The sequence below is a fragment of the Falco rusticolus genome, chromosome 2, assembly GCF_015220075.1.
Source record: "Falco rusticolus isolate bFalRus1 chromosome 2, bFalRus1.pri, whole genome shotgun sequence".
Lineage (NCBI taxonomy): Eukaryota > Metazoa > Chordata > Aves > Falconiformes > Falconidae > Falco > Falco rusticolus.
Window position 1 is genome coordinate 74646333 of NC_051188.1, and position 13150 is coordinate 74659482.

Genomic DNA, 13150 nt, shown 5'->3' on the forward strand with positions numbered 1-13150 from the left:
ATGAGGGGAATCCTTTGTTTCAAATTTACCATTTTCTTGAAAATTAATTGAAGGTATGCAGATACACAAATATATTTGCAATTCCAGAAACTGTGGGGCACATAATATGGAAAGTAAATCACATTCTCAAGAGGGAGTTGTTTTGGTTTTGAGAGGATGAAAAGGAAGACTAGAGCTGGTAGAAGTAAAAAAAAATATTATTTCACACAGCTTTTAAAAGGCTTAAAGCACCCATACTGATACCATCCAGGTAAAAGTCATGTTTGTCAGATTTACAAGCCTGATCACTGTCATCACACCATTTCTCATAGAACATCTAGTATAAAAATATTGCTGCAAAATACTACTGAAAATTATTTTAATTACAACTTTAAATTCAATTCTTTCTTCTTGCTGCCTGAGTAGCTGTCATAGACCTTAATGAGGATGGTAAGGAAGACTTAGTTTCACTTCAAGCCAGATTATTTCCATGTTCTTGCTGTAGTGTACTTTGAAGCCTGTCCTTTTCTTTCTCTGTTGTATCTATGACAGTTTTCCTCCCCCAAGTCTGTGCTTTGGCAAGCTCCATTATGGAGACCCAATCAAAGAATGAGACATCAAGCTTAGACAAATTTCATCTGTTCTGTTATGCCTACACAATTAACAGATGTAAGCAGTGAATGAGTCAAGTATTAATTTCTGAGCTTCCCAGTTTTCAGTAAATTGAAATATACTTCTGTGATTCTTGCCAGATGAACATATAATCATATCCAAGATACACATCGTCCCTTCGGCATTTGCAAGTCCAAAAAATAATTCCCCATCCCTCACATGAACCTTAGCTCGTGCCTTTGTTCAATGAACAGTTCCAGATACAAACAGAAATAGTTAGGCCAAGTGACCTTTTCCTGCATCAGTCATAATCCTACCTCTGAAGCCTTTACCAGCTTGAACAGTGTCCAAGGTAACATCCCCCAGCCCTGCAGTCCTGCCTAGTTTTCCCTTGCCTCCCAAACCTGAACGTTATTCCTCACTCTAGGATCCTCACTCATGCAATCCTGAAGGCAAAATCTGTCCTGGCAAATGAAGCCACTTCTTACCCAATAGCTTCATCAAGGTCTATCTTCTGATTTCAGCCATAAACGCTCCTGTCCTGCTCACCCAGCCCCTATCTCTAACCTTTAGCTATAGCTCAGCAATACTTTCTATGCCAGCCCTCAAGCTTAAGTCAGTTGAGACGATTTTACATCATTCCCTAACCATGTCCTGGTGAGCCCTACCAAATTCAGCCTGACCTCCTGGCCTGCAACCTCACACTACAGACGAGTGACTATCCCTATAAGTAGGGCTGCTGACAGAGCCATACCTAAACAGCCGATGCTAAACCCAGACCAGACTTGACCTTTAAAACCGCTGTTTGGTTTACTGGAGCCCCTGCCAGTTACAGTACCACTGCACCATCACTGCTGTCAGTGGTGCTTAAGTACGGCCATCACTTAATGACCATACATGTTCTGTGATTCCCTACTCCACACTAACATTTGTCCAGAGCATGTAGGAAATGCAATAGTTTCTTATCATGTTTTTTTCATTTGATATATAAATTAATTATAGAAAGCATTCCTAGGAACTGAACTTCATCAAAAATCACATCTTTAAAACTGCTGTTCTCAATGTTCTTTCACGGTTTACAGAATTATTTCACAGAAAAGATTCCTTCAGTTTTCCCAAAATTCAAAGTTCCTGTGTGAGATACAGCTGTTTATCAGATCTTTCCTCTTTCCAGCCTTTGACACCTGAAGGCACGGGATCACAGAGGGAGAGAGGGTGGATGCTGCCATGAGATGGGCTAAGCATCAGGACCACTTCCTCAACACAGCCTTGCAAGAAGGGAAAACTCCCAACACAGCCCAACACTATCAGCTCTTCATCATCACGTGTCCAAATGCTCTGTGCCCCACACTCCCACTGTCCTCACTCAGATCAGCCCAGTGCCAGCTCATACACTTGGAGATAAAGACATTGCAGAGCTTGAATTCCAGAAGTTCAGAAACAAGGGGTCTCAGTGATGGTCAAGAATGGTGTACAGACTCAGGAACTGAGTGGGCAGGCTGGGCAGAGGCAATAAACCCTAGTGAAACCGCCCTGCAATGTCAATGCCACTCTGGCATAAGCAGTTACAGCAATTTAGTAAAACCACAACTTACTTTTGCTCTTGCTGTTGAAAAAACAAAATCACCCCTCCTTCTCCAGTCTCTTAGTTATTTCAGCTGGAGCAGCACTTCTCTGAATAGCTAAAGGAGTGCATTTTAAAACCTGACTAATGACAGTTTATCTTCCCTACCATTACACTAGAGCCCTATCGATATCAAAGGACCTAACTCACCTGCGGCGTCAGCAGTACAAACATACATTAGCACCAGGGGTTTGAGCCAGAGCGCGGTATGAGTCGGGAATCAGGCTGCTTGCCCAGATGCTGAAGATGGATGGAAAGATCAGTACAGAAGGGAAGAGGCCAGAAGAGCAGGAAGGTCAGTGAGCAGGCTGGGAAGAGCTATAAGCTGAAAGCAGCTGTGGGTATTTATTTGCAATAAACTGAATAAACTCTTTAGTTCAATGTACAGAACAGGACCTTTGGCACTATGGGACAGTTATATCCAGAGGTGGAAAAAGGGTATCTTCTATGCATTCTGAAATCCTTCCCACCTTCTACACATGGAACAATCTTCAACCGTCATCAAGCCTGAGGTAGTTTAATATAGTCACTGAACATCTCTTCAGAAATTAGTGCTGAACCCTTATGGTCCTGAGAGAAAAAGCAAGCACTTGGAAACAATGCACTATTATTTTCAAAATTTGTTATTTGCTTCTAATTTTGGGGTGCTCAGGTTGAATTAGTGTGAGGTTTGGATCTCAAAACCATTTAACTCTCACTGATGAGATATTGATATGGGCTACTCTTTTCTGAAACACTGCCAGTTTTGCATGCCTTTGCACACCTAACTCGAGAGACCTTGAGACCTCATTTTCCAAGGCTTTTGGAAAAGCCATTGCTTTTTCAGTGCTTTGACATTGATTCTGTGGCTTTAAAAAGCTGCTGTCTTGAATTTTAAGTACACAAGATCATTAGTCATTTTGGAAAATCTTAACCTAAATACATATTAAAGGAGAAAAAGTGACAACAACAAGCCAAAAGACAGGCTCATAAACCTATAATAAGGCGCTTTCACAAGTAAACAGGCTGATTTCCAAGATTGTGGTCCACCCAACAGCTCTGTCCTAATGTCCTTCTTAAACTGAGAGGCAAGACACACAGTCTTTTCCAGTCTGTCTTTGCAGATTAGTGTCAGGAAGTGACCAGGGGTGATTTATGTGCTTTAAGAGGGCAAGAACAACAAAGCCAGAAGCTTTTTCTTGGTGTGCTTATTCTTTCTCCACCTAAGATCCTTTTTTCTCTTGTTTCCAGCAGTAAGCTCTTTAAGATGGGGCATGTCTCCTAATTCATGCCTATACAAGTGCCCAGGTGTACTGCTAGAGAAAATCTGTATACAGGAGAGGTGCCAGTAAGACTGGCAGCATGCAGGAGGGTGAGTAGTGACCTTCCTGCTACATGTGGTGAGGTAGCTGGAATCAGATGTCATTTGGATGGAATAAAACACGAGGAGACTTTTACAAACTTCATGTGTTACACCCTCCTTTTTTGTGAAGTGATCAGGGTCTCTGTGATGTTATAATGAGTTTGGCCAAGAGTTGGCTATGCAGAAAGCAGCTTATGACCACAAAACTCAAAACTTGTTAGCTAACCTTGCTGTCTCTGAAATGAGTAAAAAAAAGGCAGAAAATAACAAATAATTTCCCTCCTTCTAAACCTGCTGGGTGAGGTTCTGTGCTCTGTATTCATTCAGACTTCTACTTATATGCATGAGAATGTTTCCCAACTTGGTCCTTGCAGAATTACTGCACACTTGAAGATCTTGTTGGAACTTAAAATATGTAGCACCCCGTGAGAACTTAGAGCATCCAAAACACATTTAGAATTCAAAACATACAAGAAAGGCTTCTCTACCACTGTCTTAATTCTTGTATCCATAGAAATAGGAGTTGAATTGGGAAGAAACTGCTATGTTATTTCAAATAATTGCCATATAGTGATTACTGTAAAGCCTGTGCTTTGTTTTAATGGCTCTGACACTCATTTCCATAGAAACAGAGAAAGGATAGCAGCCCACTTGTTTGAACTGTCTTCTAGATTTCATCTGTGTCAGAATGGAGGAATATAAAGCATTTAAAAATGTGGGAAAAGCCTGGGGTTCTGTACTTAGATTTTTTTGGTTTTTAACCCCAAAAGCCAAAGAGAAAATTAGTAAACTTATTATTTTGGGGGAAGAGAATGAAAATTACATGTATCAGCTTCCAATGAATTTACTGGGAAGACAAGAGAAAGAAAAAGCGCTAGAAGGTGTAGTGGGGAGATGTATGGTTGTGTGTGTATATATGTATTAATATATATGTGAAAAAGTATTTCTGAGGTTATATATTTCCAATTATTTTTGTTACTGTGCTATAGATCTTTTGATTTTTTTGACTAATAGAAAAAATTAGGCCATCTAACTCAACTATCTTCTATTATTTCACATTGTTTATTTCCTAACTGACAGCACTACTTTTATTTGAATTTCCATACATCAAGCCATGATATGAGTTTCATACTGGCAGTTTGTCTGAAATTTGGAGGAAAATGAATGATATGGAGAAAAAAGAAATTGGGAAAGCAGATTCTGACTTTGCTCTTGCAAAGCTTCCATGAAACACCACAGTTCCTGCATTTTTGACATTGTGAAATTATTTCTCTTCTCCCCAGGTTCAAAAGAGAGAAACTGTTTGAAACAGACATGGTATCTAGCCTGGATTCTAACTTACAGCCTTTCATTTTTTGTTTGGTGAAAAAATGAACTTCACTCATGTTGCTTATAAGGAAAGGCCAAGGCTGAGAGATTCTACATGCTGAACATGTCTGGATTAGTTATTTTGTCTTCCAACTACTGAACATTGCCAGCTTGTAGAAGCTGCTTTCAAGGCTATGGCAAAGAAACACATTCTGTACATCAGGGTAATACTTTCTTCCTTCTTAGCTTTGTGTTTTACACTGCTGTCTCCAAGTTTACAATTTAAGCACTACCCGTAGCAGGGAATAGCAGGGATTACCAAAAACATTACAGATTTTAGGTTAACGTTGAATAGCGAAGTAGCCCCCATGGAGAGAGGTGGTGTTTGTCAGTGCCATTTTACTGAAAACATGTCTTCAATTCTTGTTGGCAGCAATGTCCATAAGTTGCTTTCCCCCATAGGAAGGCTTTCCTAAAACACAGATTCCTACACATAGGAGCAGTCAGCTGCCTCTAGTGTTGTTATTCAGCTCTCACTGCTTCACCTCCCTGGAGGTTACCTACAATGTTTTGAACCTCTCCCAGTTCAGTCATTCCACTTGAAAACCGTCTTTGCCTTTAGGTTATACCTGCATGGTGCCAAAAGCATACCAGGCTCCACCACTGGATGGTCTTTTCCTTACAGCACCGCAGGAATAGAACAAAACAATGTTATCTCATTGGAAAGAGAAGATTCACAAGTTCTCATAAGGCAAACAGTCCCATGGGGTCTTCCGATTATAAGACTTGATTCAAAGCCTTTCAAGCATGAGTACAGGGTATTTCTCAGTGATTTTTGATGTTTTATGTATTCTTCTGCATTGATTGTGTACTTTTCACAGATTTGTTGTCTACTCAGAGTCACATACGTCAGGCTGACTTGCCATCATTGACATTTATATTTCAGGGATCAATGAGCAGTTCAGAGAGGAGGAGGTGAACCTGTTAGACCTATAGCAGGTGGCCTGAATGTGAGATTATACTTCCATTGACTGCATAAGGGCATGAGGGTCTTGCATTGTGACGCCACAGATCATCTGACTGCACTCACTTGAAGTTATGGTAGATATGTAGTTATGGTAGACGTGGTAGGTATGAAGTTAGGGTAGACAAGTAAGTTCACTGTAGTCATCTAAACACCTTTCTAGAGGATCCGAGTATGGCCCCCAAATGCTATCTTTTATGGCAGGGTAAAAATCAGTGCTACTTACAACATTCCCCTGGGATTAATTTCTGCCTTTGGTGGAACTAACCTGTGACAGCAAGTTCAGAAAATGTTCGATTAAATGACCAGGTATGGCAAGATCAAGGGGAGTGATGAGAGAAGTTGGCAGAAGACTCCTGCAAGTCTCCTTCCGGTACCACAGCCAGAAGGCACAGGGTAATGGTTCAGTTCAGAAGCAAACACTGTCCGTATCTGAAGCAGCCAGAAGGAAGGCTTTTGCACACCTGGCAGAGCTACTGTTCTCTCTTCCCATCCATGTTTGCCGTTGAAGATGCTTCAGAGCTATTCCATTTTATCCTGTTCTTTTGGCATCTTTGATCCCATTTATCCAAGTTTAGTAAAAATCGATGGCATGTCCCTGACCTCAGGCAGGTGCATGTGAAATCTGGTTTGCTCTTATCTGTCCAAGACTAAGCAAGCATGATTATAATGTATGTGTTATCCAGTTGTTGTTGTGTGTGAAGAGGGAGAGTGTGAGGAAAGAAAGTGGATTCAGATTCAAACATGAAGTTCAAACTGGTCAAAGTTCAGTGTAACCTCCAGAAAGAAGTGCCAAAGTTTGGAAATTCAAATCTGGATGCTATCCAACTTCAGTTGGAGCAGGAGGAGAGGAACAGAATTAACAACATTAGTTTGATTCCGTCATCATACTCACCCATGGTTGATTTTTTTTCAGGAGAAAAATCAGTGTGAACATGCTTGCCAGGATGTTAAGAGCAAGATGTTCTTGCTACCCACTTTGTACCCAAGCACAGCCCCAGGGCAGAAGACGCTTTGCATGCCCTGTTTCCAGTGTTGCTTTTAGGCTCTCTTTCCTGAGGGCAGCTCTTACAGGAGCTAGGAAATGTGTGTCCTGATTTATTCTCTTTGTTCCCCCATACCTTAAAAGGAGCTCTGAATTATATTTGAAGGTGGCTTAGCAGGTTGTAACAATTTGAACTTCCCATTGGTGTACTTTTCAGGCTTAGAAAAGATTTCAGGGAACAGCGTGAACTCTCTGCAAGTGACTTCAAGATGTTTTCTCACTTTGTAATGAAAGCTTTAAGCAAGCCTACACCACTTCAAACTCAGCTATGCTGAACTACGTGAGTCTTAAAAGCTAAGGGCTGCGATAAGGTGTTGTCAGGCAACAGCATGAGGAGAGGAAACGAAGAAAGGGAAAGTTTCTTTTGCAACTTGAAGGAGTCAGAGCCATTTCTTAACCCAGCTGTTTGCCTGTGAAATCCAGAGCTCCTTCCAGGCATGGCTGTCAGCTGGGTTTCCCCCAGACACCTGGGAGCCGGTACATAAGGGGCTGGAGCTGTTGACTTGGCAGGGTCTGGCATGTGGGACAGAGAGGTCTGAAGGAGGAAAAGTAGGGAGATTGCGCTGTGGGGAACAGGGAGCGATGGGGAGCACCTTGCACCTGTCTTGGGAAAAACACAAGCTGGGAAGCGTTGTCACATGAGCCAGGGTGCGTGTTTTAAGTCCGTGACAGCCCTCCAACCGCCGTCAAGCAGGAACGAGGGGGAAAAATAAGTGAAGGCCGTTCGGGGGTGCGAAGTCAAAACCGTGCCTGTTCGCCAAGAGGGAGGTGCCGGGACCTCGAACTGCCCGGAGGGGGGTGGAGAGAGCCGGGGGAGGGCGGGCGAGGTGCAGCCGGGTCTGAGTCAGCCCGGCCCGCACGATGCGCGCTGAGGGCAGTGCCAGGCACGGCGCCGCCGAGAAGCCTCTTCCCTTCCCCGCCGCCCGCGCGGGCTCCGCGCCTCCCGGGACCCGCTCCCGCCGCGGCGGGGGGCGGCTGCGCTGCGGCCTCGGCCTCGGGCAGGGCCGCGCCGCCCTCCTCCTCCTCCGCCGCCCGCGGTGTCCCGGGGCAGCCGGCGCTGCCCCGCGGCGGAGGGCGCCCGGCGGGCCGGGGGTGGCCGTGCCGCCAGCCGGAGCCGGCTCCATCATGTGAGGCGGCGGGTCTGCCCCCCCGCCCCGAGCTGCCCTCTCCCGCACCATGAGGGAAGGGGATGCGGGGCGGCACCCACGCCGGGGACAGGTAGAGCCCGGGCGGCTCCTCCGCTTCCTCTCCTGCGTGATCCTCGTGTGCGGCGCGGAGGTCGCGGCGCTCGCCGACTTTTCAGGTACGGGGCGGGAGGGCCAGGAGCGACTAACGGTCACCCGGGACGCGGTGCGCGGCGCGGCAGCTGGGGGGCTCGGCGGCGGCCGCCGGGGCAGGAGGGCACCTGCGCCCCGCCCGCCGGGCAGGGGTCTGGCGGCGCGCCGGGTGCCGGCCCTCCGTGGCGCCTCGGGAGGGCAGCCGGCCGTGCCCCCGCACCCCGGCCGGGCGCGGGCGGGAGGTGCCGGCGCTCCCGGGCGCGGGCGAGCGGGGGCTGCCGCCTCCTGCGCTCCCCGGCCCGGTGGCGGCCCGCGCCCGAAATAGCGCAGGAAGCTGCGTGTCACCGGCGAGCTCCGGGCACGCCGTGTCCCGGGGCCGGGACGCGGGCCTGCACCCAGAGGGGCGGGGGCGCGTGATTCAGATGGGCCGTGGCTGCGGCCCGGTGCGAAGGAGGGGAGGGAGGCGGCGAGGGGTAAGGGCTCCAGAGAGGTCCGGCGGGGAACGGGCGTGAGGACTTGAGCTGTCGGTTGCTTCTCAGCTGCGCGGAGAGAAAGCCGTGCGTGAATCGGCCAGGGCCTGACCAAAAGTGCGTGGAAGGCCCTGGAAAGATTCCCACTTTCTCCTGGAGACTTGGAGTCGGGCCCTGAGTGCGCCGTCCTCCGCTCCGGTAGCGAGCGAACGCTGCGCGCCCCTCCGGGAGAGCGCTTCGCCTGGCCGCGCTGGGCTGAGGGGGTCGCGCCACAGCGAGCAGGGGCACTAGCTGTCCCTCAAAAGTCACATGCGCGACCACTGCGAGGGTGCTGCATCGGTGCAAACCGAAATGACCGCAGAAAACGGGAAGAATATCCTTGTTCCATCAGAACGAAGCAGCAGTCTGGCTTTTCTGCTTGAGAAAACTGCTTTTGTAACTTTTCTCGTGCTCCAGGACATCTCACTGCAGTTAAAAAAGTTATTTAGAAGAGCAGTGTCCTTCCTTTCTATATTTCACAGTAAGCAAAGCATATTCCTGGTGGTTGCAAGCTTAAGGAACTACATTTGGGTCAGAAAGCAAACCTTACCCTTAATAAACAGCAGAGCTTTCCAAAAGCCAGTTGAGTGCACTGGAACAAAGTTAGCATGTAATTAATAGTCCAAACGTGTTGTTAGGCATATTAATATAGGTCATGTTAATACAGTTCAAAATGCTGGTAATGGTTCTGTAGAAACTGTTGTCTCAGCAATAGGAAAATACCGTTTGTGATTTTATTATTGTGCCCAACTACATAAGCCTGAACTTTTCTAAGCAAGCTACCACCACATACAAAGATCAGAATGGTATACTTGGATAAACAGTGTTTCTCCTGTTTGATTCCTTTCACATGTAGAGGGCTTTTAAATCCTTGCTATCTCATTTGTTGGTGTTTTTTTGGCTTAACTGCTGGCTTGTAGATGTTAGTTTTGGAATCGCATGGTAGTTCTCAACAAGAAAAAAAATAAATGTTTAAATTTTCTCTTTCAAATAGTCACTGAGTTAAAAAAAATATCCCTCTAGTTTATCTAGGAAAGTTCCTCTCACAAAAGTCCATTCACTTTTCAAATGAAGTTATTTAGATAAGGTTATCCCAGATACATTTCAGAAGTCCAGCAGCGTTCAGCATTCATTGTGCATTGAACTTTCCGAATAGTAGAATGACGAAGGAAAAATCTCTGTCTCACCACAGGTATCAGTATTAAAAATGTCAATTCAGTAAATAACATGCAGAAAACAAAATCAGATTCCAAAGTTCTTGCCAAACTGGTAAGTTTCCAGGCCTGAACAAATTCTGCTCACATTTGCTTTTTACTTTTAACATGAAGATTAATCCAGAATGACAGAAAAGACAAAAATGTTATTGGAGCCTTTTAAAAAAAGGTATCCAGAGCACACAGAAAAGTTTTTAGCTACCTACTAAAGTAGGTGCTGTGGGCCAGGAGCTGTCAGCCGTAAGGTGACACCCTCCAGTGCCATCCCCAGCCAGTTTAATACCTGTTAAAAGAATTACAAGCAGCTCCGTGACAGCAGCTTCAAGCTGAGTTTCTAGCATTGCTGAATTTCCTTATTTGCTCCCTTTCTCGGCAGGAACAGCGACTTGATTTTTCATAAGCTCAGTTGAATTTACACGAAAACAAATCTGCCCCGTTTAAAGGGGCAGTGCCCTGCAGCTGCCAAGGTGCAGGCAGCTCCTGGGGGATTACCCTGAGGGATAAGGAGTGGGGAGCTGTCTCCCCCTGCTTTACCCACTACCTGCACTTTCACCCTTCTGGAAAGGATCAGGTCTAACCCTGCCCTTCTGAGAGTAAAGCTTCCAGGCAGCAGGTTATAGATTTCTGCGTGTAGCCCATGTCGTAGCAGAAGGAACAGAGCTCTGAACCTTGAGCGTGTTCTGTGTGATTTGATCTGGCACTGGGAATTTAGGAGTGCACAGAGAACTGGAAGGCCAGTTGCTAAAACTTCTCCTTTTCACAGATTTCAGGCTTTTATACCCAGAATCTCAGGCATCTACTTTTTTGGGTCATTGCCTTTTCTGCTTTCCAGCATCAGATGTGTGTCTTCAGCATCAGATCTCTACCTCAGCAGCCCAAACTCTCTGTGTCATGTTGTTCCTGCCGCCCATTCTGACAGCTGCTATAATAATTTCCCAGACTGCTGTCAGATCGCAACTGCATGTGTAATCTTTGCTGTTTGCTTTATGTATGTATTAAATGGTGCTAGCAATTCTAACCTGCCCGGAGTCCATTCATTAATCACAAGACGTAGCTGCTTGCTTGTAACAATACAAAGATGACCCCTCTTGGGATCTGTTTGATAGATTGGAAGAGAGAGCAGACAACAGTGTATGTGGATAGTGAAGGGTTATTATTTATTTTTTTTATGTTTGACTTGTATTTATTTCCCTATTTAAAAAACCCTAGTCATTTTTTATGGATCATTTAACCGAACAGAAGCAGTGAAACTAGTACAGCATTTATACTTCCTTTTTGTAAGAGAGAGGTTGGCAGCTGTGGCTGCAGATTTCTTTGGTTATCGCTGGGCCAGCTCTTCATTTGGTTATTGCAGGTCAGTTGCTATTGTGATCTTGTTACTGGTCTTGTCCTTATAGAATATAGAGCTGCAGGTTCTTGTTCTCATAGGTTTCAGTCCAAATTTTAACTATGACAAAAAATATTTGTTTGGTGGGTTTTGTTTTGGGTTGTTGGTGGGTTTTTTTGAGACATTTCTTCACTGTACAATAACATTCTAAGAACTGGTATGCAAATTGGTATTTTCTGGAGAGAAAAATGTTCTGAAACAAGACTCCAGAAGCAGTTCTAAATCAAACTCTGTGAGGAGGACTCAGTGTCAGTGAACAAAATTAGTTTCTCCTTTTAATAACAGGAGATAATGGAGGTAAAGTAATTTGATATAAACAATACTTAAAGATCTGCATAATCTATTGTCCTTTAGCAGTTTGGTGGCATCAAAGAACATATTCATTAATTGCACCGGTGATTGAAAGTGGAGGTTTGCTCTGAGATCTGCAGTCCTCCGTGTGATTAATTTTTAAAAGTGGAATCCAAGCATTTATGCCCAAATTTGAAACTGAAAGCTGAAGATTTGGAAGAAGAGAGAGATAGTAAATCCACAGTTCTTTCCTTGGATCTTCATGCATATTTGTTTGATCCTACAGCTAGAGACTTTTCTTCCCCTCATGCCTAGTCTTCAAAACACATCAAACCCGCCTTTTCACTAAAATATTTATTCATGTCCACAGTTTCATTCCTACTTGACAAAGCTCTGTCCTCACATTGTTTTTCTGTGATCACATGCAGCTTTCACATTTCAGATCAGGTCCCAGTCCAGCAGACTGAAGACTGCTGTGAATTTTGCTATTTCTCCAGTCCCTGGGAGCCAAAATCCTAAATAATCTGGGCTCCCAGGAGACTGTCAGAAGTGAAGAGAGAAACATTTTTCAATAGATCAAGACCGCATGACAGCCATTTCCTCACAGCTCCTCTATGTTCAAGGACTGGTTCCCAAAATAGGCAAAATAAGGAGCTGGCAAAACCAGCAAACTTATATACTAATACCTAACTTGCATACCTATACTGTATAGGTTGGTGGGGCTATAGAAAGCCAAACTGCTACCAGAGCTGCTGAGGGAGAGTTGGTTTTGCTGGAGATGGTGGCATTTGCTCAGGAGCATATACCTTCCCAATAGCAGGAGTCACTGGTCCCTCATCTCATCCCCCTGTCCTCTTTGGTGGCAGTGGGAAAAGTGCTCGGCTCTCCCCTTGGGTCTCTGTCTTAGACCTGTTCTGTCTCCCACTTTTATTCCATCTGGTGCAAAAGTGAACTGACTTCTTACATGTCTGGGAACAAATTCCTTCTCTCTGGCAGCACTGAGGAACACCCATTTACCTTTTCTTATGCCTCTTATTTTTTCCCTCTTCTTTTCTACATGCTACTTTGAGCTTAGGCTTTCTGCTTGAACTGGCCTCCTTTGCTCACTTCATCAGTCAATCTCCCTTTCTTTACCTTGGTCCCAGCCAGGTTTTCTGGGCAGCTTTCAAGAAACGTGGCTGTAACTGAAGATCAAAAATGAAGTAACTGTGCGATTGCATAACTGGACTGAAGAATGACTTTCTGGATGTGAACAGAAAAAGCAGCCACTGCTTAGGTAGAACATTTTAATCTTTGTCTGCTGGTGTCAGCTTTTCTTTCTTTTTCCAGAACAGTTCAGACAGAACTAGGCATTACTTTAATTCCATAGACTTGATCTTCTGACCCAACAATAGAAAACAAATGGATCTAATGAAAAAGCAAACCAGTTCACCCAAGAAATATAATCTGATCCTGTGGCCTTTCTGCATTAAAAGTTTCCATTAAGTTGTGGCATTTGCCCATCCCAGATTCCCCCAGGCAAAAGGAAAGCAAACAAA

At 44.9% G+C, this 13150-nt stretch overlaps 1 protein-coding gene across 3 annotated transcripts in view; it reads left to right on the plus strand.

Annotated features, from left to right (window-relative positions):
* Positions 1-7771: 7771 nt before the first annotated feature.
* The window catches only part of EVA1C (eva-1 homolog C), a 40605-nt gene continuing 35226 nt past the window's right edge, over positions 7772-13150 (plus strand). The window contains exon 1 of one of the 3 annotated variants that reach the window (XM_037377176.1): positions 7772-8237. In XM_037377176.1, the coding sequence (XP_037233073.1) occupies positions 8111-8237 (127 nt within the window). In that variant the 5' untranslated portion in view covers positions 7772-8110. Of the gene's footprint in view, positions 8238-11606; positions 12889-13150 lie in introns of those variants that run through there. The other 2 variants (XM_037377173.1, XM_037377175.1) reach the window with 2 other exon arrangements.